At 42.6% G+C, this 20,538-nt stretch overlaps 2 protein-coding genes across 10 annotated transcripts in view; both read left to right on the top strand.

The window, feature by feature from the left end:
* The window catches only part of AMBRA1 (autophagy and beclin 1 regulator 1), a 173,684-nt gene that overhangs the window by 92,292 nt on the left and 60,854 nt on the right, over positions 1 to 20,538 (top strand). The window lies entirely within an intron of this gene.
* On the top strand, positions 4,416 to 7,962 carry LOC129627628 (transcription initiation factor TFIID subunit 9-like). The gene has a single exon (XM_055547004.1). It carries the CDS (start codon positions 6,924 to 6,926, stop codon positions 7,716 to 7,718), a length of 795 nt encoding a protein of 264 aa, XP_055402979.1. The 5' UTR covers positions 4,416 to 6,923; the 3' UTR covers positions 7,719 to 7,962.

The following is a 20,538-nucleotide window of genomic DNA, read 5'->3' as shown; positions in this document are numbered from 1 at the left end:
TGCTGATCCACAAGGCTGGCTCTTCCCCCAGGGTCCTTGTGGCATTCAGCTGGAAGCCCAGAGCAAGCACAGATAGATATCTTGGTGTAAGCGATGAGGTGGAGAGGCACCTGCACGTGGCTGACCAGGGACCTTTTGAAGCGTTGAGACTTTTGGGGGGGTGTTTCTTTTGGTCAGGTGTTCAGGCTTCCCTGGTAGCTCAGACGGTAAAGCGTCTGCCTGCAACACGGGAGACCCGGGTTCGATTCCTGGGTTGGGAAGATCCCCTGGAGAAGGAAACGGCAATCCACTCCAGCACTCTTGCCTAGAAAATCCCATGGACGGAGGAGCCTGATAGGCCACAGTCTGTGGGGTGTCACCTCAGGGCCAGAAAGCTATCCTGTAGTGACATACTCCAGCCTGTAAAAATAGTGTCTCATATTACAGGGCTACCTTGAGGAACCCCTGTGTTTGTCTGAAGCCCAGCTCGGTGCAGCTGTGTGCCATGCAGAAGGGCCAGCTTCACTACTGGTGCCTAGAGCTGTGGGGTCATCTTCTTTGGAATTGCTTGGCAAGCAGACTCATGATTTCTTTCTTTTTTTTTAATTTAAATTTATTTGTTTTAATTGGAGGCTAATTACTTTACAATATTGTATTGGTTCTGCCACACATCAACATGAATCCACCACGGGTGTATGTTCAAACTCATGTTTTATATACTCTTATGGCTCATGCCCCAAAATGTTCTTCCTAGGCAGAGAATTTAACTGGTCCAGGCTGCAAAGCAACAGGGGGAAAACCAGACTGGAGGTAAAAGGTCTAGGTTCCCAGTGGCAATAAGAGTCTTTCAGGGAGGTTGGATGTGCTGGAAGCATGTGAGGAAAATAAAACAGCATTCATTTTCATGAATAAATCTGCCTAAGAAGGTGAATTTTCTTCCCAATCTGCTAGTGTCAGCTTTGGTAGTACTTGCTCATTTTTCCAACAGGAAGCTCACAACAGTGTCTTTATTGTAATTTCCCTGGACTAGTAAACAACTGAGGACTGACGTGGACATATCTAGTAACTCTTACTCAGTAGAGTAAATAGCTTAGAGACTGACAGTTCTATAGCAGCATTTAAAATTTTCCAAAACATTTCTCTTCATGCTGAACTGGTAAAAGGGTTGTGGACAGAAATAATGCAATAACTCAAGCTTAGTACCATGAGCTAAGGTAGCAGAGTGGTAAAGAATCTGCCTGCCAATGCAGGAGACGCAGGAGACATGGGTTCACTCCCTGGGTCGGGGAGATCCCCCTGGAGGAGGAAATGGCAACCCACTGCAGTGTTTTCACCTGGAAAATGCCATGGACAGAGGAGCCTGGCGGGCTGCAGTCCATGGGGTCACAAAGAGTTGGGCACGACTGAGCACGATGTTAGATCATATTTGCAAAATGTGACTGTGGTGGAATGCAGTGCTTCAAATGTGCTGAAAACAAAGACCCAAGATCACTTCCTTGTGCCAGGGAGAGCTCTAAGCACTGCTCACATATTATTTCACTTAGTCTTCACAGTATTCCAGTGATGCCTTGGTATTACTCCTGTTTACAAATAAGGAAACCGAGGCATAAGCAGATGAAGTAGTTTGCCCACGACCACAGCTTGTACTTGACAGAGTAGGAATCAGAACTCAGGCTGTTTAGCTTTAGGTTGGGACTTCTCAAACAGAACCGTCATGGGGTATAGGGTGATGCCTTGTTGGCAGAAAAAGAGGCTGAAAAGTTAAACTCGGGTTTTTCTGTAAGAAAACAAAAAATAATTTGTTCAGCCTATGAAACCGCTACTGGGGAGCGGGCTACAAATTCTCTTATATTCTTGTTGCAGCTCCTTTCCCCTCGAAAGAGCCCTGTAGAAGAAATACATTCCCAAACAATGACTCCTGAAGCAGTAATTACACTGTTGCCATCCCATTGGGAAGAAGGCTGGGGCGGTGATTACATTCCAAAACAAAGCTGTTCGAGTATAATTGCACTGTGCTGCTCTTATCAGTCTGGGGAAGGCAGGCCTCTGGTCTCCATCCTCATTTGTTTTTGAGATGGAATCCGAATAGCATTCAATTAATAGGCAAGGCCCAGGCACAGGGAAGTCAGCCAAAAGAGCCAAGAGGACATTAACTTGCTCTTAGCGTTTTCCTCCCACCACTTTCCAGACCTTTAAGTATCAGCAGATTTGAGGATGAGCCCATTTGAAGAAATGTATTTGGCTAATGAAGGGTTAGAGACCCCTGCTTAGAAGGTGTGCCCCCAAGCCCTCATGGGTCTTTGTACTTGAAGAAGAGGTAGTTAGGTAGCAGTGAAATTTCCCTATCATCCCCAGCAGGTTTTCTCTGTCAGAGATTGGTCCTTCCTTCAAATCTTCCCCCCACATTTCAAGTGTGTCTATGTATATATATCTGTTTATATATATCTTGTGTGTATAGCTTCTAGTTGTGGATCAGGAAGCCCCTCTCTGGTTCTGTTGAGATTATAAGGCTGACTTTTGTGAAATTTCAGCAGTCATCCCTAGATCTGGATTGAAAGAAGACATAACCCTAATTTAATCGTTTTGTTTTATGATTCAGAGGACAGAAAACTGCCTGTGACCTCTCAGGCATGCTTGTTGAACTAGAGCAGAGAAAGGAGAACAGTGTCTCTGTTATCAGGTTAAGGGTTGCACAGACCCCTCGGGAGGGGTGTAGCCTTGGCCACACAAATCACCCCAAAATTCACTGGCTTTTAAAAAGTGTTGTTGCTTACAATTCTGTGGATCCAACGTACATTTCTCTGATCTGAGCGAGCTTGATGGCTCTCTGTGTCTGGTGATGGCTTGGCTGGGTATGGGTGGTCGTAGTTGATGTAACAGATAGGACGGTGGCCTGCTGAAGATCACCACATCACTGAACTTCGCACAAGTGATTGAGATTTTGGGATAGGGAGATTACACTGAATTATCTGTGTGGACCCAGTCTAATCACATGAGCCTTTAAAAGCAGAGGAGAAAGGCAGATAGGTCAGTCAGTGAGATGCAGTGGAAGAAGATGGGAGTTGTTTGGCGCTCAGCCACCAGTCAGCAAGAAAACCAGAACCTCAGTCCTAAAACTGCAAGGAACTGAACTCTGCCAAAACAAATGAGCAAGGAAACAAACCCTTCCCGAGAGCCTCCAGAAAAATAGCATACTCCTGCCACCACCTTGATTTTGGCCCAAGAGACACTCATTGGACTTCTGACCTGCAGCAATGGAAACTAGTACATTTGTGTTAAGCCACTGAGTTTGTGGTGATTTGTGGCTGTAGCCACGGCACACCAGTGCAGATGGCTTCCCACGTCCCTGGCCTCGGCTATGGTGGCTCGTCTCTTCTCTCTTCACCAGCTTTTCCTCAGAAGCCTCTCGGTTCCAGCGAAAAATGAGCCGTCAGGCCCCAACGCAGCACGTACTCGGCGAGTCTCTGCTTTTTTACTTCTGTTATTATCCCATCAGCTAACAAAAGCCACTCGGCTAACCCCAGAGTCAGAGAGGGGACTGTCTCTAAGCACATGGTTTCAGAGGAGAGGCTTGAATCATGAGGGGTCATTACAGGGACATACCACAATGAAGTCAGTTTTTGAGATCTGCCGTAGCCTAGTAACTCACTGTCAGTAAACTGCTTTTTAGAGTGTCCTTACATATACGTGAAAGGAAAGTTTCAGCATACCAAAGGATATCGATGTATAGATTTTGAATTCCAGAGAAATGTCTTGATTTTTCATTATTTAAATGGTTTAAATCATTATTTGGTTTATTCAGAGAGACATGCATTTGGAAATGACATCCAAATGGAAAGCTAGATCCTGGTTTTCTAGACGGAGCATTTCAGAAGAACTACCTTTTTTCTCTGTTTTCTGGGATGCAGCCCTCTGTTTCTGTGTGCTGGAGGGTAAGAGATGTGCAAAAGAGCTCTGTGGGTGGCTGGGCCCCTTGGGGCCACGTGTATTTCTGTGTGGGAGCAAGACTGACAGGATTAACTGTGCAGGCACTTACTAAATTGGCTGTAAGTGAACCTGTGCCCATGGCATCATTTATAATCCGCAGCTTCTGTAACAGAAGCAAATTGGAAGAAAAGTGCCTAAAAACTAAGGCAGAGGATCTTTGCGTGGCCAGTGACCGTGGCACATTATGCTTTCTTAGAGCAGTTGTTGGGAGAAGCTAGAATTCAGTTCTTCTCAAGCATAGGAGTTAGCTTTTGCTTGGCCTTATTGATGACACTGGTGAGAAACTTATTTTATGGGCTCCAGATACGAAGGCACAGACTGGGCCTCAGGCATGTAGAGCCAAATGTCATATTCACTAGTCATTCCTTCAGAACATACTTGATGTTCAGAAGCATCTCCATAACTTGCTGGGACGCAAGCTGTGCTGTTAGTGAACTCTGAATTTTGCACTGGGCAGTTGGGTTCGAAAATAGGATGGCCTATGTACAAGAAAGGTGTGTACTTCTCATTGGAGATTTAAGCTGGCTTTCTCAAGAACTTCATCCAGCTCAGCAGGGCACCCAGCGATTTAGTGTGTTCCCTGAGCATCTCTCTGCTCTGCCTCAAAGCTCAGCCAGGATTCGTGAAATGACTGTGAGGCAGTCAGGGAGCTGCTGCTGCAGCTTGCGATGCATGTGCGTTGCCTTGTCTGCTCCTAGAAAGTGAAGAGAAGCAACTTGGCCCAAGCTGAGGAAGATTCCACTCGCAAGAGGGAAACGGAGCAGCAGCATGTCTTGGGAAGAACAGTGCTGAGAATGGAAATGTACAGACTGTTAAAAGAGGCAGAGATGCTCGCCAAGCCAAATAAAACTAGAGCTTATCTCTTCTCTCCTGATAAGAAGTTAGAATGTGTAGTGATGGGATTCAGCCAGTATCCTTCCTGTCTTCTGCCTTTGCTTTTTGGGTCCCCTTCCTCTCCTACCTTTAGACCTTTATCCATCATGGGTCACCGAATTTAAACTTGATGTTCTTTACAGCACAGCAAATACAGCTAACATAAGACCTAATTGAGAGTTTATAAAAGTCACAAAGTGTTTCTTGGCCTAAATATTTTCATTGATTCTGCTGAAGTGAGGTGACTGGGGAAAAGTGGTAAAATGTTAAATTGCTTCTTAGGAAACTAATTAAAACTGAACATATCAATGCAAAGCTTGAAATAAGTTGTTTCAAATACCCCAGTTCCTCCACTCCCATGGTCCAGATAGAGAGACTACAGGGACAACTTAAGAACACCTGATCTGAAGAACTTTCCAGCTGTTCTAATCTTGTCTTGCCGAGGAAGAGCTCTAAAGTCCTGTGGGATAGAAGCAGCCAGCACCAAGAGTTAGCTTGGGAGTCGTTAATACCCCTCTGTTGCTATGAAGCAAGCCAAACCACCCTTGAAAACAATACCTTCTAGGTGAAAACAGTGAGCTTGCCCTGCTGGCAGCTTTAAGACCTCAGTGTCCCCACTTCACCTATTGAACTGCCAACTCTAAGACTCATTTAGAGAATTTTTCAAGCTGCCACTGGATGGAAGTACTAGGGGAATTGGCCAGAGAATGTGGAGGTGATAGCTGTGAAGGAAATGTTTAGAATCAGGTTTACTTTTTGTCCCATTCTACCATAATTTCTAAGTACACCATGTTTTAGTTTTGTTGTTGTTCAGTCACTAAGTCATGTCTGACTCTTTGCTGCCCCATGGACTGCAGCACACCAGACTTCCCTGACCTTCCTTATTTCTCGGAGCTTGCTCAAACTCAGGTCCATTGAGTTGGTGATGCCATCCAACCATCTCATCCTCTGCCTCCTCCTTCTCCTTTTGCCTTCAATCTTTTCCAGCATCAGGGTCTTTTCCAGTGAGTCAGCTCTCCATAGCAGGTGGCCAAGTATTGGATCTTCAGCCTCATCATCAGTCCCTCCAATGAATATTCATTGGTTTCCTTTAGGACTGACTGGTTTGATCTCCTTGCAGTCCAAAGGACTCTCAAGAGTCTTCTTCAGCACCATAGTTTGAAAGCATCAATTCTTTGGTGCTCAGCCTTTCTTTATGGTCTAGCTCTCACATCCATACATGACGACTGGAAACACCATGGCTTTGGCTATGCAGACCTTGATTAGTGTGGACTTACTGTTAGTTTTCATTTTCAGGCATGAAGTGCAGCTGCCTACCTTTTCCTTTGTGTTATTAGCATCTCTTCTGCATGTGAGAGGGACTTTTTTCCTGAAAGGCTAGTGTACCTCGTAGAGACAGTGCTCTTTTTTGACACCTGAAGAAAAATTGTTAGGAGTATAGAAATCTTGAAAAAAATCATCTTAGTCTTGGTTTCTGGGGATCTCCTTTATTTAAAGATGCCTGCTAGGAATTCCCTGGCGGTCCAGTGGTTAGGACTCCAGCCTTTCCCTGTCAAGGGCTAGGCTTCAATCCCTGGTCAGAGAACAAAGATCCCCAAGCCACACAGCATGGTAAAATTAAAAAAAAATAAAGACGCCTGCTTCCTTTGTCCTCCTCATTTTGGATGCTCGAGTTCCCTCTTCTACCTCTCTCCTGTTCTGAGACCTTTAAAGTTAAGAGTGAAAAGGATAAGGCAAGAAATTATGGACCCTGCGATGCAAGCGTGTCCTCGAGGGCCGGGTAACCAACTGTGGGTGACGAGGCGACAGAGGTGGGTCTCGAGTGCCCCTCCAGGCCTCGAGTACCGCGGGCCGCTGGCGCTTGCCGTTGCCTGCCCCTGCCGGCCCCTCCCAGGAGTGTGTAGAGCGCATGTGCAGAGGCGTGCGGAGCCAGCGCGGCGAGGACCATGTTGCTTCTGAACATCCTGCTCACCGGTACACCAGGGGTTGGAAAAACTACATTAGGCAAAGAACTTGCATCAAGATCAGGACTGAAACACGTTAATGTGGGTGATTTAGCTCGAGAAGTTTGATCACCGGATATCATGGAGTCTGGCAAGATGGCTTCTCCCAAGAGCATGCCGAAAGATGCACAGATGATGGCACAAATCCTGAAGGGTATGGGGATTACAGAATATGAACCAAGAGTTATAAATCAGATGTTGGAGTTTGCCTTCCTATATGTGACCACAATTCTAGATGATGCAAAAATTTATTCAAGTCATGCTAAGAAAGCTACTGTTGATGCAGATGATGTACGATTGGCAATCCAGTGTCGTGCTGACCAGTCTTTTACCTCTCCTCCCCCAAGAGATTTTTTATTAGATATAGCAAGGCAAAGAAATCAAACCCCTTTGCCATTGATCAAGCCATACTCAGGTCCTAGATTGCCACCTGATAGGTATTGCTTGACTGCTCCAAATTATAGACTTAAGTCTTTACAAAAAAAGGCATCTACTTCTGCAGGAAGAATAACAGTTCCACAGTTAAGTGTTGGTTCAGTTACTAGCAGACCAAATACTCCCACGCTTGGCACACCAACCCCACAAGCCATGTCCGTTTCAACTAAAGTAGGGACTCCAGTGTCCCTCACAGGGCAAAGGTTCACAGTACAGATGCCCACTTCACAGTCCCCAGCTGTAAAAGCTTCAATTCCTGCAACATCAGCAGTTCAGAATGTTCTAATTAATCCGTCATTAATTGGGTCCAAAAATATTCTTATTAACACTAACATGGTCTCATCACAAAATACTGCCAATGAAGCATCAAATGCATTGAAAAGAAAGCATGATGATGATGATGACGATGATGACGACGACGATGACTGTGATAATTTGTAATCTAGCCTTGACGCATGTAACATGTATACTTGGTTTTGAATCTATTGTACTGAGATTAAACATGCATGCTAGATGTTTCCATGTTGTGTTCTAGAAAAAATAGTATTTAATGAGTAAATATGCTTACCATACTTTTCGATTGAGCTGTTGTGTTAGATTTTCTTTAATAGGATTAGTAATGGTTTCTCGTCAGCCTTTAAGTGTAAAAAATAAAGTTGCAATTCGTGCATTAAAAAAAAAGAAATTATGGGATTTTTACAGCAAGAGCTAAGCAGTATTGGTTACAAGTTGACTTTCACATTTTACAGTTTTACATGACTCATAACTTTTGTGTGGGGAGTATAACTGAAACAAACTATGAAACTTGAAGTGGCCTCGGGGCCCTGTCTCTGAAGGAGAATGTTGAAAAGAGTTCTGCTCCTCTGAAATCTTTTTTGTTTGTTTCTTAATTGGGCAGTCTGTGGTGGGAGGGGTTTTGTGTGTGTGTGTGTGTGTGTGTGTGTGTGCATAGATAGACTCAGTCAAAGAATATTGCAAACAAAGACAGACAAGGTTAAGATCTAGTCTACTTCCCAGAGAAATCCATGCCCCATTCCTTTCTCAGCCTAGGACTTGTACATTAAACATGAACATTTCACTTATGTTTTCCCTTGGCTTCGGTATTCATAAATGGTGCACGTTAGGAACTACCAAGAAGTCACCCATAGCTGCTTTCTTGTGAGAAGCCAAAGGTTTGGATTCTTCTTTTAATCGTAACTAAGCTTTTGTATTCCAAATCATGCCTAGCACTGGGCCTTGGAGGCTGCCTGCCATTTAAGTTGACCAGGACTTAAAACTAGTTGGGTCCACTTTCAGAAGGACCTAAAATACTTTATTTATTTAAAAATTTTTGCTATTGATGAGACTATTCTTCCATTTAAAACCGTATTCAGTCCACCTCACTCGTTTTCTCTTCTCCTCAGCTTCCCTCCAGGTGCTCAGGTTGATCCTGTGGGAATATAGCGTGACCGTCCCCATCCCGTAGATACCTGTGGGCCTTCTCAAGCTGAACCTTACAGCTTCCATTTCTCAGCTCCACTCTGTGTCACTTCTCTTCTGGCTTTCTTGACTTCCGATCCCCAGCCCCACCCCCATCTCTCTTGCTCTGAAGACCATGTCCAGCGTCTCCTTAGACGACAGACAGTGATTAGATGTCCTCAGTGCACTAGAACTGTACTGCTCTCCTTGAGCCTCACTTTATCTGCTAGGCATGGGGAAAGTCTAGCATGAGTACACGCCCTCTGTAGGTTCCCCCACTCTGTCCAGGAGGCAACAGAGCTACGTTAGAACAGACAGAAAGAGTTAGGGTCTCTCTTTGCATATGAGAAGGATGTGAATGGATCTCTTCTGTTCCTGTCGATCTTATACCTCAGAACAGTTATTTGTTCATTTATTCCCTTATTCGTTGAAAACTATTTGCCTCTGGTGGTTCTAATATATATTAACCTTATCATGAAAATAATCAACCAAGAAAAATACCAAAACCGACCAATTTTACTACTTCTCTCATTGCCATTATTCAGACGGATAATGTAGTCGTGTTCTTAAGTCTGTGTGTTATGAATTGAGAGGATCCTAGTTGCCCAACTAGGGATCAGACTTGCAGCCCCAGCATTGATAGTGTAGAGTCTTAACCACCAGACTAGAAGGGAAATGTCTGGAATGCACTTCTTGAGTGCTACAATTTGCCAGGCCCTACGCTAAGTGCTGGGGATTTTTACTAGAAAAAAATAGATTAACTTTCAAGTTCAATTACTATTTTCATACCTTTTCAAAAGTGCTTTAAATTACTGTATCCAGAAGTCCTAGATTTTATCTGATTCCTTATTCCTGATTATTATATCAGAGTGGCTGTCATTCTGATGTGATACAGGAGGATGTAGGCTTTAATGAATGTCTTTGGCACTGATCGTTAATTGCTGATTTCCTGGTGATGTTGCAATAAAGTATTAATTAACCACTAAATCCAAGTTGACCTCTTAGTCAAAGAAGCAGCTTTGTTTTCCTGAAGGGAGACTGGGTTTTTTGTGTACAGCCTAACACACTGGTAATCCACCAAGTTTTGACTGGTTGGTAAAATGCAGTTGTGCTAAATAAAATCATTATTGCAGTGTAAGCTTAACTTTGGGCCTGTGAAGTTGCACCTGTGTTTCAGAGTAGGATACAAATTGGTAGGAGACAGACCTCGTGTTCCCTAGAGCGTGAGAGGCTAGCGTGGCGAGTGAGCAGTCGGAGCAGCACCAAGGCCGTCAGATGGGCACTGGGAGTCACTGTCTTATTCAACTGGTGCAGCATCTTCATTATTGAAAATGGCTTTACTACTGTATTGTGTCTTCTAATCACTTCAAAAATACTGCGCCCCCCCCCCCCAAGTGGTATGTTATGGACACAAAAAAACACTGAGGGCTACTGATCTTGTGTGTTAGAATCTGCACTAGACATTGACGGCCGGGTCGTTGTCATTCAGGCTCCTTCAATAATTCACAATGTAACTTGAGTGAGTCACCTGGTCTCTTTGTCTCCTTGACAGGTGAGGATGAGTTTAGCCTTACCTCCATGTTCCTTCCAGGGATTAGTTAAGGGGGGGGGGGGGGGGGCGGAGGGATGGTAAAGCACTCTTAACTTTTTTGAAAAATATATTACCTGAAATTAAAAGGAATAAAAGTAGATATTTGCCTTAGCACCCAGGTTATTTGCAGTACCTGAACTACTTGGCATAAGCTGAGATCACCAACTTTAGATGTTCTGGTGACAGGAACACCTCGATGCTAAGAGACAGGCTCAGGTGGCTGTAAAGAACCCATTTCAGCTTAATAAACGGAGTTGCCGAAGCACATCTGAGTGCTAGGCACCCTTGGGACAGAAAAGAAATACTTCTTGATGAACTAAATAGAGGTGGTCACAGTAACAGAAAGAGGAAGCAGGACTTGCTTTGGGTTTGTGCATAGTCTTCTCATAGACTGAATGTAGTTTGTGAAGTATCCTTTGACTCTCCTTGACTAATTATTGTTTTGATCTCTTCTCAGTTTTTCCAGGGATATAAAGCCAACCAAAGATCTTAGGTCATTATCTACTCCTTTGCAAAAGTTAGTGTAGATATGAAATAAGGCATCAAATCCTGAAAATATAAAGTTATTTCTTAACCCCTTTGGGACGCTAAAAATGCGAACATAATCTTAAGAAATAATCTGATGAAGCAAACCTACGTGATTGAATTTATTATTGATTTGAGGAGATGCCATAGAGCTTAATACTAAGGACAACTGAACTCAAATTTCATCTCACTTCTTGCCAGCTGGGTGACCATGGGAAAGTTGTTTAACTTATCTAAGCCTCAGTTTTCTTGTCTGTAGAACAGGGGTTCTGTAAAGCCTTTCAGTGACTACCCTATTGAAAATTGCCAGTACTTTACCCTTGGTACTTTCCATTCCTCTTCTCTGTTTTATATTTCTCCGTGACACTTAATATAATTTTAACATGCTGTGTGAACTCATGTCTTTGTTATATAGCTTTTCCTCCCCGCCCCCCAGAATGTAATTCCCATGAAGGCAGGAATTTTATGTGTTTTGTTCACTGTCTGGCATGTAGTAGAAACTCACTATATATTTGTCTAATGAATAAACGGACTTCATGTTGGGTAATTGTGAAGATTGAATGGGAACATTTATTAAACAAGAACTTAATGTGTCCCTTGGTACAAGATAAATACTTAGAAAATAGTAGCAATTATTGCACATGAAGTATCTTGCTACATATTTTTGAAAAATGAACAAAATGCATAGTGTTGTTATATCAGAATGCCATGTATGGATATTAGGTGGGCTTCTCTGGTGGCTCAGACAGTAAAGAATCCACCTGCAATGCAGGAGACCTGGGTTCCGTCCCTGGGTTGGGAAGATTCCCTGGAGGAGGGCATGGCAACCTGCTCCAGTATTCTTGCCTGGAGAATTCCACAGACAGAGGAGCTCTGCGGGCTACAGTCCTTGGGGTCGCAAAGAGGTGGACACGACTGAGCGACTAAGCACATAGCATGCAACTTAAAAATACGAAATGTAAACTATTGCTGTGTTGTTTTTTATAATGTTATTTATTTTTTTATTTTGGGCTGTGCTGCGTCTTCGTTGTTGAATGAGCTTGTCTCTGGTTGCGGTGAGCAGGGGCTACTCTATAGTTGGAAAGCACAGTCTTCTCGTTGTAGTAGCTTCTCTTGTTGCGGAGCACAGGCTCTTGGGTGTGCAGGCTTCAATAGTTGCGGAGTTTTGGTTCCCAGGCTTTAGGGTACACATTCAGTACTTGTGGGCACAGGTTTAGTTGTTCTGCAGTAAGTGGGATCTTCCCAGATCAGGGATTGGACCCATGTCCCCTGTGTTGCCTGGTGGATTCTTTACCACTGAGCCACCAGGGAAGCCCCCTGTTGCTATGTCTTATTTTACTTTCAAGGTATCTTATATTCAAATTGTACCTAGGATGTGTAATGTATTTACAGTTTTACAATATTTTTCCTTGTATTCCCATATTTGTATACAAGTTTCGTGTCTCTCTCTAAAATTATTAGTTTCCTCAAGTCAAGAGCCTTGTCTTTTTTCATATTTCTAGTGCCCAGTGCTTCTGTTACAGCCTGCTTTGCTGTAATGCAAGGGTTATGTTCCTAAGACATTCAGTGTAATAAAACAAATCCTGTTATAAAAACAGAGTTTTGGGGAATTTTCCAGCAGTGCAGTGGAATTCCTGCATTTCTCTGCCAAGGGCGCAGGTTCAATGCCTGGTCAGAGAACTAAGATACTGCAAGCTTCACAACATGGCCAAAAAACCAAAAAAAACAAACAGTAGTTTCATTTGGAGGAGGGAGGTTTCTAAGAGAGAGTTCAACATACAGCAACACATTTTACATGAGGCAATTTCACTTAAAATGTATTACAGCTATACGAATATCAATATAAACCAAACCTAACATTTGATTACATCTTCCTTTTCCTTAAGAGTGATGCCTGGCCCTCTTTTTTTTTTTTTTTTTTTTTTTTAAATAATAATAATAATAACTACCAGCACACATTGCTTACTACACATTCTTAGCACTTTTTTTTTAAACCATTTTTTAAAATTGAAGTGTAGTTAATTTATAATGTTATGTCTCAGGTGCACAGAAAAGCTATTCAGTTATGAATAAATAAAAAAATGCATACATATGTATGTGTGTGGGGGTGTATTCTTCTTCAGATTCTTTCCTGTTATAGACTATTGGTGGTGGTGATGGTTTAGTCACTAAGCGTATCCAACTCTTGCAACCCCATGGACTGTAGCCCACCAGGCTCCTCTGTCCATGGGATTTCCCAGGCAAGAATACTCAGTGGGTTGCCATTTCCTTCTCCAGGAATTACAAGCTATTACAATACCTGTATTCAATAAATATAGGTCCCTGTGCCATATAGTAGGTCCCCACCAGCCATCCACTTTATATACAGTAGTGTGTATATGCCATCCCAGGCTCCCCGTTCATCCTTCTCATGGGGAAAGGAGGGTTATGACTGGCAAATTATGACAGGAACATTTCTTCTCCAGAAGATGCAAAATTGTATGTGAAAGGAAATATAAATTTATTATACTGTTTATGTTATGAATATTTATATGGTCAAATTACTGTAAATAATTAACATTAAATAATGTTAAATCTAAAAATGGGGTATAACTTCTTTGGAAGGGTGGGGAAGAAAAGGGCAGGAGAAATCATGTCCCATCTTAGGAAACCAGTAGATAATTGTGAAAATTGAAAAATTAGTAACAGCAGAAATATGACAGTTAATTATCAGAAGAAAAACAGCTAAAAGATTTTAAAAAGCAAATCAAGGGAGAGGATAGGGCAGGAGGCTGCTATTTAACTTTATTAGCCTTGTAATACTCTTTAACTTTTAAAATTGTGTGTATGTAGTACTTTGATAAAAATTAAAATTTAAAAGCACTCCACTTTGTAATTCCCTTACTCACAAAATTTCAAAGGATTTCTGTTTTTTGCTGTACAGATGACAAATTCCTTGTCTTTTTTTTAGCCTGATTTTATATTCTGCCTTATATGAGCCTTTGCTTCCCACTGAACTGATATTAGCCCTTGAACCCTGAACCACCTTGAGCAGTTAGAGCTGCTTTCTGGCTTGAACCGTTCTCTTCCTCTCCTCCTTTCCAAATCCGTTCGCTCTTTCCTATAAGCCTTAGCTTCTGTTTCTCCCCTAAGCTTTCCTGGCTTCCCCTCCCCAAGTCCAGGGGCCTCTCCTCAACAGCTGTGGCTCGCGTGGTCTGTGCCTTTCATTAGACACTTAAGTTGCTTTTCTTGTTTGTAATGTTTTGGACAGAAGTCTTATCTCCCCAACTGGATTATTGGCTCCAACCAAGCAAAAGGGACATCTTATTACCATTTTATATACATCTTCCACTGTGCTATGTTTGATAGATACGTGTTTAACATTCAGTTCTCATTCAGCCATCAAAAAGCTCTCTGGTTTGAGTTCACTACTCTTTATTCTGGGCATGTCTCAAGACTCTGTACTTTGGCCTGAAAAATCTCTCTATCTCTGTCAGCCTTAGTGAGACTGAAGGCCAAAAGGTTTATCTCTTTGCGGATGATATTGTTTTTGATCATCATGGTGTGCCTGTTGTTTTTAACAAAACATAACATGGACAATTCCTAATCTCCCCAACCCTTTGGATGCTTAAGCATTTCAGATGTTTTGTATTATTTGAGAGAAATGCTAATTTATCATTACTGTCACCCCTCTGGGAATTTGCGAACCTTCTCCCTTTAAACTCCCACGTGTCACTATTCTCTGTCCTGCAAAAAGCCAGGAAAAACAGAAACAAAGCCCTCTGCAGTCTCCACTGCTTTCTCTTTGCACTAAGAACAGCCACCTGGCCTTTACAGGTGCCCTCCAGAGCTTCATCAGTGATAGATTCTCATCTGAAGCTAGAGCCCAGAGTGACCTGAGATGCTAGTTTTTAATCTCCTGGAGGCCAGTGACCTCTATGAGAATGTGTGTTAAAAGCCTGGACTCTCCCCTCAGAAAAAAGGTATATGCAAAACTGTAATAAAGAGTAACCAGGATTTGGGTTTTATTCAGGTACAATAAGGCCCGCAGATGAGAAGGATAGTCAGTCAGTTGAAAAGATGGTTCATTACTTACAGTTCTGAGAGTAGGGGGACTCACTGAGCCATGCAGGGCCACGTGGGATAGTATCAGGGTCAGCCAGGAGGCAGGAGGAGCTGAAGGGAATGCCTGAGCCAGAGCCCTTCTCCGTATTCTCAGGGGAAGGAATGGGTGAGGCAAGGTAAGTGTGCTGAATAAATTCAGTATCAGATAGTTCGGATAATTTTGACAGACCCCAGGATGGTCCCTAGTTGTTTGTACCTGGCTCTGGAATGGTTTTGGCCAGAGGATATATTGATCAGGAGGGGTATGGGATCTGGATAGGTTGGTTTGCATGCTTGTAGGCAGTTGTTTGCTATCTCTGGAAATTAGCTAACCCGGAGAGGGCAGTCCGGCAGTCCACAAGGACCTCAAATATCAAAGCACCATAAGATATAAAAAACAAAAATGGCCTCATCCAATGACACACGCATACACACAATTTAATTTGCAATTTCAGTGGTTTCTTGGAGCTTCCGAAGGCCGTCTATAGATCCAAGCAAGGTTTAAAACCCCGCATGGGCCTGGGAGCTCTGTGCCTTTGAATATAGTAGTTGAGTTTAGACTACTCTCTTCACAAGAAGATCTGTATTTAATTATCTATTTCGGCAAGAAAGCATAGCAACTGCTCAGTTTTTCTATGGTAAAGCTTTCCTTTCTACGTTCTTTTGACTTTTACCCTAGGAGCTTATTTGTGGGTATTTCGTGCCAGGAAGGATAAGCCTGTATCCCGTAATTGCTGCCTCGAGTCTGTGCTCACAGGGTGTCCTGATGACATTTTAAATACATGGAAAATTTTGGATGCATGAACTGTCTGGTGCTGAGTCTCTGCTGCATTTCTGCTCTGGCACCTGCTCCTCTCTTCTTGGAGTTTATCCCGCTGCCTAATTCTGTACATTGTCTCCAAGCCTTTCATTAAGCATTGTTGGAAATTTTGCTTTTTAACCTCAGCATCCCCGCTTATCTTTCCAACAGAAACAGAGCCGGCTCTGACTACTAGGCATTTCCTCGAATGAAAAGCTCCCCATCTCGCCTTTTCTGACTTTTCAGAGCATGAAATGGCTGTGCTAACCCTTCTGGCCTCGAGGCAAGAGCCTTGCAGAGGCAGACAAAGGGGATGGCGTGCTCCCAGCTTGGATTTTCCAGAGGCCAGAAGGAGAAACTTCTTAACCTTAACAACTTGCAGTCAAAAATCTGCCCACCCCTGCTTTGTTTTGGCTGCAGTTAAGAAGGAAGTAAATTCTTGGTGTGTTTCCCCTGCATGTAACCATCAATTTCTTAGTGCCCTGAGTACTGTATTTTATAGATTCCAGAGGTTGGGTAGTTTCCTAGAGTTCAAAAATCAAACAGAAATGGCTTTAGGCATTGTGGAGGTGTCCTTTTGCTGGTTGGATGGATAGTTCTCAAAGCCAGAGGTACTGTGGCTCCAAGGCAATGAATTGAGTTGCAGCCGTGTGCTTTGTGCAGGGTGCTCTTTTTAGGGTACAAGGACTGAGAGGTACTTAAGTCTAGCCGAGGGATTTAAGATAGCCCTTACTCCTAAAGGGTTAACAATTGAGTAGTAAGAGTCTGTGCATTTTGAGGAAACTCTTTGTTTCTGTTTAGTATGGATTTAACGCACGGCTTCTGTGGCAGAGCATCAAGATATTTCATATAAAGATGAGAAAATCATGTATTTCCTTCCCATCAAAAGAACCTATTTGTAGGAATTTCCTGGTGGTCCAGTGGTTAGGACTCAGTACTTTTACTTCCAGGGTCCCGGGTTTGATCCCTCATTGGGAAATGAAGATCTTGCAAGCCACACGACAAGGCCAAAACAAGAAAAAGAACCTATTTATAATGGACTGTGTGGATTCAGGTTCAGGGAAAAGCGTTGAACAGGAACAGAGCAAGTATATACTTAGTTTCTAGATTTTGAGCTGGACCTCCGGTGGACTGAATTTTGTGCTTGTCTTAAGTGGACTGAGTAATGACAAGAGTCCTGCCTGGACTGGAAGGCGGGAGATGGAGCAGAAGGAATATGACAGAGTAGGAGAGAAACAAAATGCTCTGGGGCTTCTGAAGAGAAGATCATGTCAGGCTAACGAGATCAGAAAAGAGTTCTTGTAAAAAAGGATTGAGAAAGTCCTTGATTGGGGGCAGGGATTGGGGGATTTTAGGAAGCATTTGTTAGAGGAGAGAGGAAGGAGCCTGGAGTGTAGGAACAGTATGAACCAAAGTACAAAAGTGGAGATATATTTAAAGCATATTTCCAGAAACGTGAATAATGTGGGAGATAAGCACAGAAAGGTAGATGGCAGGCAGACTGTTGAGGGCCGTGAAAAACAAACCAAGGAGTCTAGTTTCGGCGTCTCGGAGCCATTAGAGACTTGGGAGAAGATGAGTGCCGCAGTCAAAACTCACTTTAAAAGTAATCTGTCTGGATTGGAAGAAGGATCGGAGTGAGGACAGTGGAGCGGGAGAAAGATGGTTTTGTAAAGGACAAGGGCCCATAGCTTAGTGATAAGTGCAAGGTTCTTTGGTGATGTTACTTGTTGTTGTTCAGTCGCTCAGTTGTGTCCAACTCTTTGTGACCCCATGGACTGCAGCGCGCCAGGCTTCCTTGTCCTTCACCATCTCTCAGAGCTTGCTCAAATTCATGTCCGTTGAATTGGTGATGCCATCCAACCATCTCATCCTCTGTCGTCACCTTCTCCTCCTGCCCTCAATCTTTCCCAGCATCAGGGTCTTTTCCATGAGTCGGCTCCTTGCATCAGGTGGCCAGAGTGTTGGAGCTTCAGCCTCCGCATCACTCCCTCTAATGTCTATTCAGGATTGATTTCCTTCAGGATTGACTCATTTGACCTCCTTGCTGTTACTTACCCACACCCTAAGCAGCCTATCAAGAAGTTTGCAGGTTGTCATGCATTCTTTATGACAACTAGGGACAGAGTTTGCCTTTAAAAGCACCACCGTACTTAGTGGTTTTCAGGCTTCCCTGAAGAGTGATAGCAGACCCAGTGTTTCCTTAGGAGTGCATCTAGCAGCTCTGACAGAAAGGAAGACACTAAAACATATCTTAAAACTCCTTTTGCTTTCCCTTGTGAAATATCTCTTTCAAAACCTAGAACTCTGCCACAGGCCTTTCTCAGAAATTTATCTAACCTGACATTAAAACTAAACCTTTCTTTTCTTCAAGATAAGATGTTTTAAGGTGCTGTCTAAGAGAAAAGCTTGGGGCATCTGTGTATTTCATCTGTGCAGACAGACTGTTCCTAGGGTGAACCCAGGAAGCCTGTGGCCTTAAGAACCCTTGTTTTTGTTGAGTGCGAAGTTTGTGCCCGTGTGCCATTGATAGCTGTCTGCTGGGTGGTTTCACCAGTGCAGCAGCTCAGGCTTTTACATGGTATAAACTTGATTCACGGAGACACAGGATGTGTTTCTGTGGGAGAAATCTTTTGTCAAGAATTCCAAGTAAACAGAATATGGCCATCTCTGCCCACCTTTGGAATTTACTGGGACTCCATATCCCAGAGTATTTCATGTTAGCCAGTTACTGTCTCACCCACACTTGTTGGACCAGCCCTGAGATTGTGGGGACACATTTAAAGGTCCTCACCCTGTGCCCCAGCTTCTTGTTTGTCTCTTTCCTTCGTATCCCTTTTTTCCTTTCAATAGTGAGAAACTTTCATATAAAACAGTGTAAATACCTCTGTACAGGCACACACATCTGTGTATATAGCAAGCCTGTGTGCCTCCACAACCAGCGTGTAATAGTTGTTAATAGTTTGCCCTGCTTGCCTCAGTTCTTTTTTTTGGCAGCCTCGTGGCTTGCAGGATCTTGGTTCCCCTGCAGTGAAATCGCGGAGCCATCACCAATGGACCATTGAGGAGTTCCTCCTTCAATTCCTGAAAACAGAATCTTTTCAGATAAAGTCAGAGTTCCCTTTGACCTCCATAATTGTATTTCCTATTCTACACAGAGGAAGCCCCTATCATGAATTTGGTTTATATAATTGCAGTCTATTTTTTTATAACTTAATCTATTAGTAAAATGTCATTGCTTTGTGCTTTAAGAGTTGCATTTTGATAAATGATACCATATGTATCGTTTTTACAGCTTTTGAAATTCGGTGTTACCTGGTTTCATCAGTCCACAATGACATAGTTTGATTTCGCTTGCTTCTTTTAATTGTCACCTAATATTCATCCATGGGCTTCCCAGGTGGCTCAGTGGTAGACTGCCTGCCAATGCAGGAGCGGCCGGAGACTCCGGTTCAATCTCTGGGCTGGAAAGAGCCCCTGGAGGAGGAAATGGCAACCCACTCCAGTGTTCTTGCCAGGATAATCCCATGGACAGATCCCATGGCGGATTGCAGTCTATGGGGTCGTAAAGAGACGGACACGACTGAGCTACTAACACAGATTCATTTATACACATTATCTATTCCCTATTGATGAACATGAAACTTTCTAGATTTTTACTATACCGGTGTGCCTTGAATTTTCTTGACATATGTCCTTGTGAACATCTGTGGCATTTTTTGGTAAGATGTTTACCCAGAGATAGAATTGTTTTGGCTCCTTTTTTAGTCAAATAGCACAGATTTATTGGCTACCGAAGACATAACCCTCTTCTTAGATCCTTGAAGGGCATCTCCGAGTTATCATTCTGACTGGCACTTTGTAAAAATGGAAAACTTAAGATTTGTGAATTCTATTGCAAACCCAGGATCAAGGAGTTTTTCTCAAGGAGTCTTCTCAAGGCTTTTCTCAAACTAGCTATGTGGAATAAATGTATATGTTGAATATAGGGGATATTAAATGATAAAATGCAGAATTTTGCCATAAATCATTATAAAGGTAACTTCTCACTCTTTGTGTTTTTCCTTTTATATTTTGTTTTTAAAACTGATTTATTGTAGGTAATTTAGACAGTGTCAAAATAGACACTATAAAATGCTTAAGTCTCTTCTCATCACTCTTAAACTCGGTCTCATTCCCCAAAGGGAATTTTAAGTGCTACAGCTGTATAGTATTTAAAATTTAAGTAAAAGATTAACTCTCAGTGAGTTCACTATCTTTGGAATGTGTCTTTCCAAATCGTTCTCTATGCCTAATCACACACATATGTATATTTTTATACTTACATAGTTTTCTTCGTTTTGTTTTTAATAGAGATGGGCTCATAGGGAACAATATATATGAAGGACATCTTTCTATATCAGTACAAACAAATCTACTTTATTCTTTTTACTGGCTGCTTGGCGTTCCATAGTACTATTGATTATAGTTTGTTAGGCTGTTTTTTTCCTTGATGGATGTTTATGTTTATAATTAAAGATAAGCTCCTTTTGCAAACTGTGTTGCTTATTCCTATTCCTGGATGTAATTACTGGACTGAAAATTAACATGTGATTTGGTTCTTTATAATTCCGCCTGTCCCTGTAGATAGGATAATAGATAGTAAGGACTGTCTGGGGCATATCTTCTTGCTTGTGGAAGGGCACTTCGTAAGACTGGCAGTGACCTTTCTTATCGCTCTCATTGGTGTTCCTCACCTTTTGTAACTGTATGAATGGCAAAATTCTAAGTCAAAAATCTATAGTATTTACTGAGGAGACCAAAAC

The sequence above is a fragment of the Bubalus kerabau genome, chromosome 15 (genome assembly GCF_029407905.1).
Source record: "Bubalus kerabau isolate K-KA32 ecotype Philippines breed swamp buffalo chromosome 15, PCC_UOA_SB_1v2, whole genome shotgun sequence".
Lineage (NCBI taxonomy): Eukaryota > Metazoa > Chordata > Mammalia > Artiodactyla > Bovidae > Bubalus > Bubalus kerabau.
Note: the sequence above shows the minus strand (reverse complement) of the source record. Positions and strands in the feature narration are given on the sequence as shown.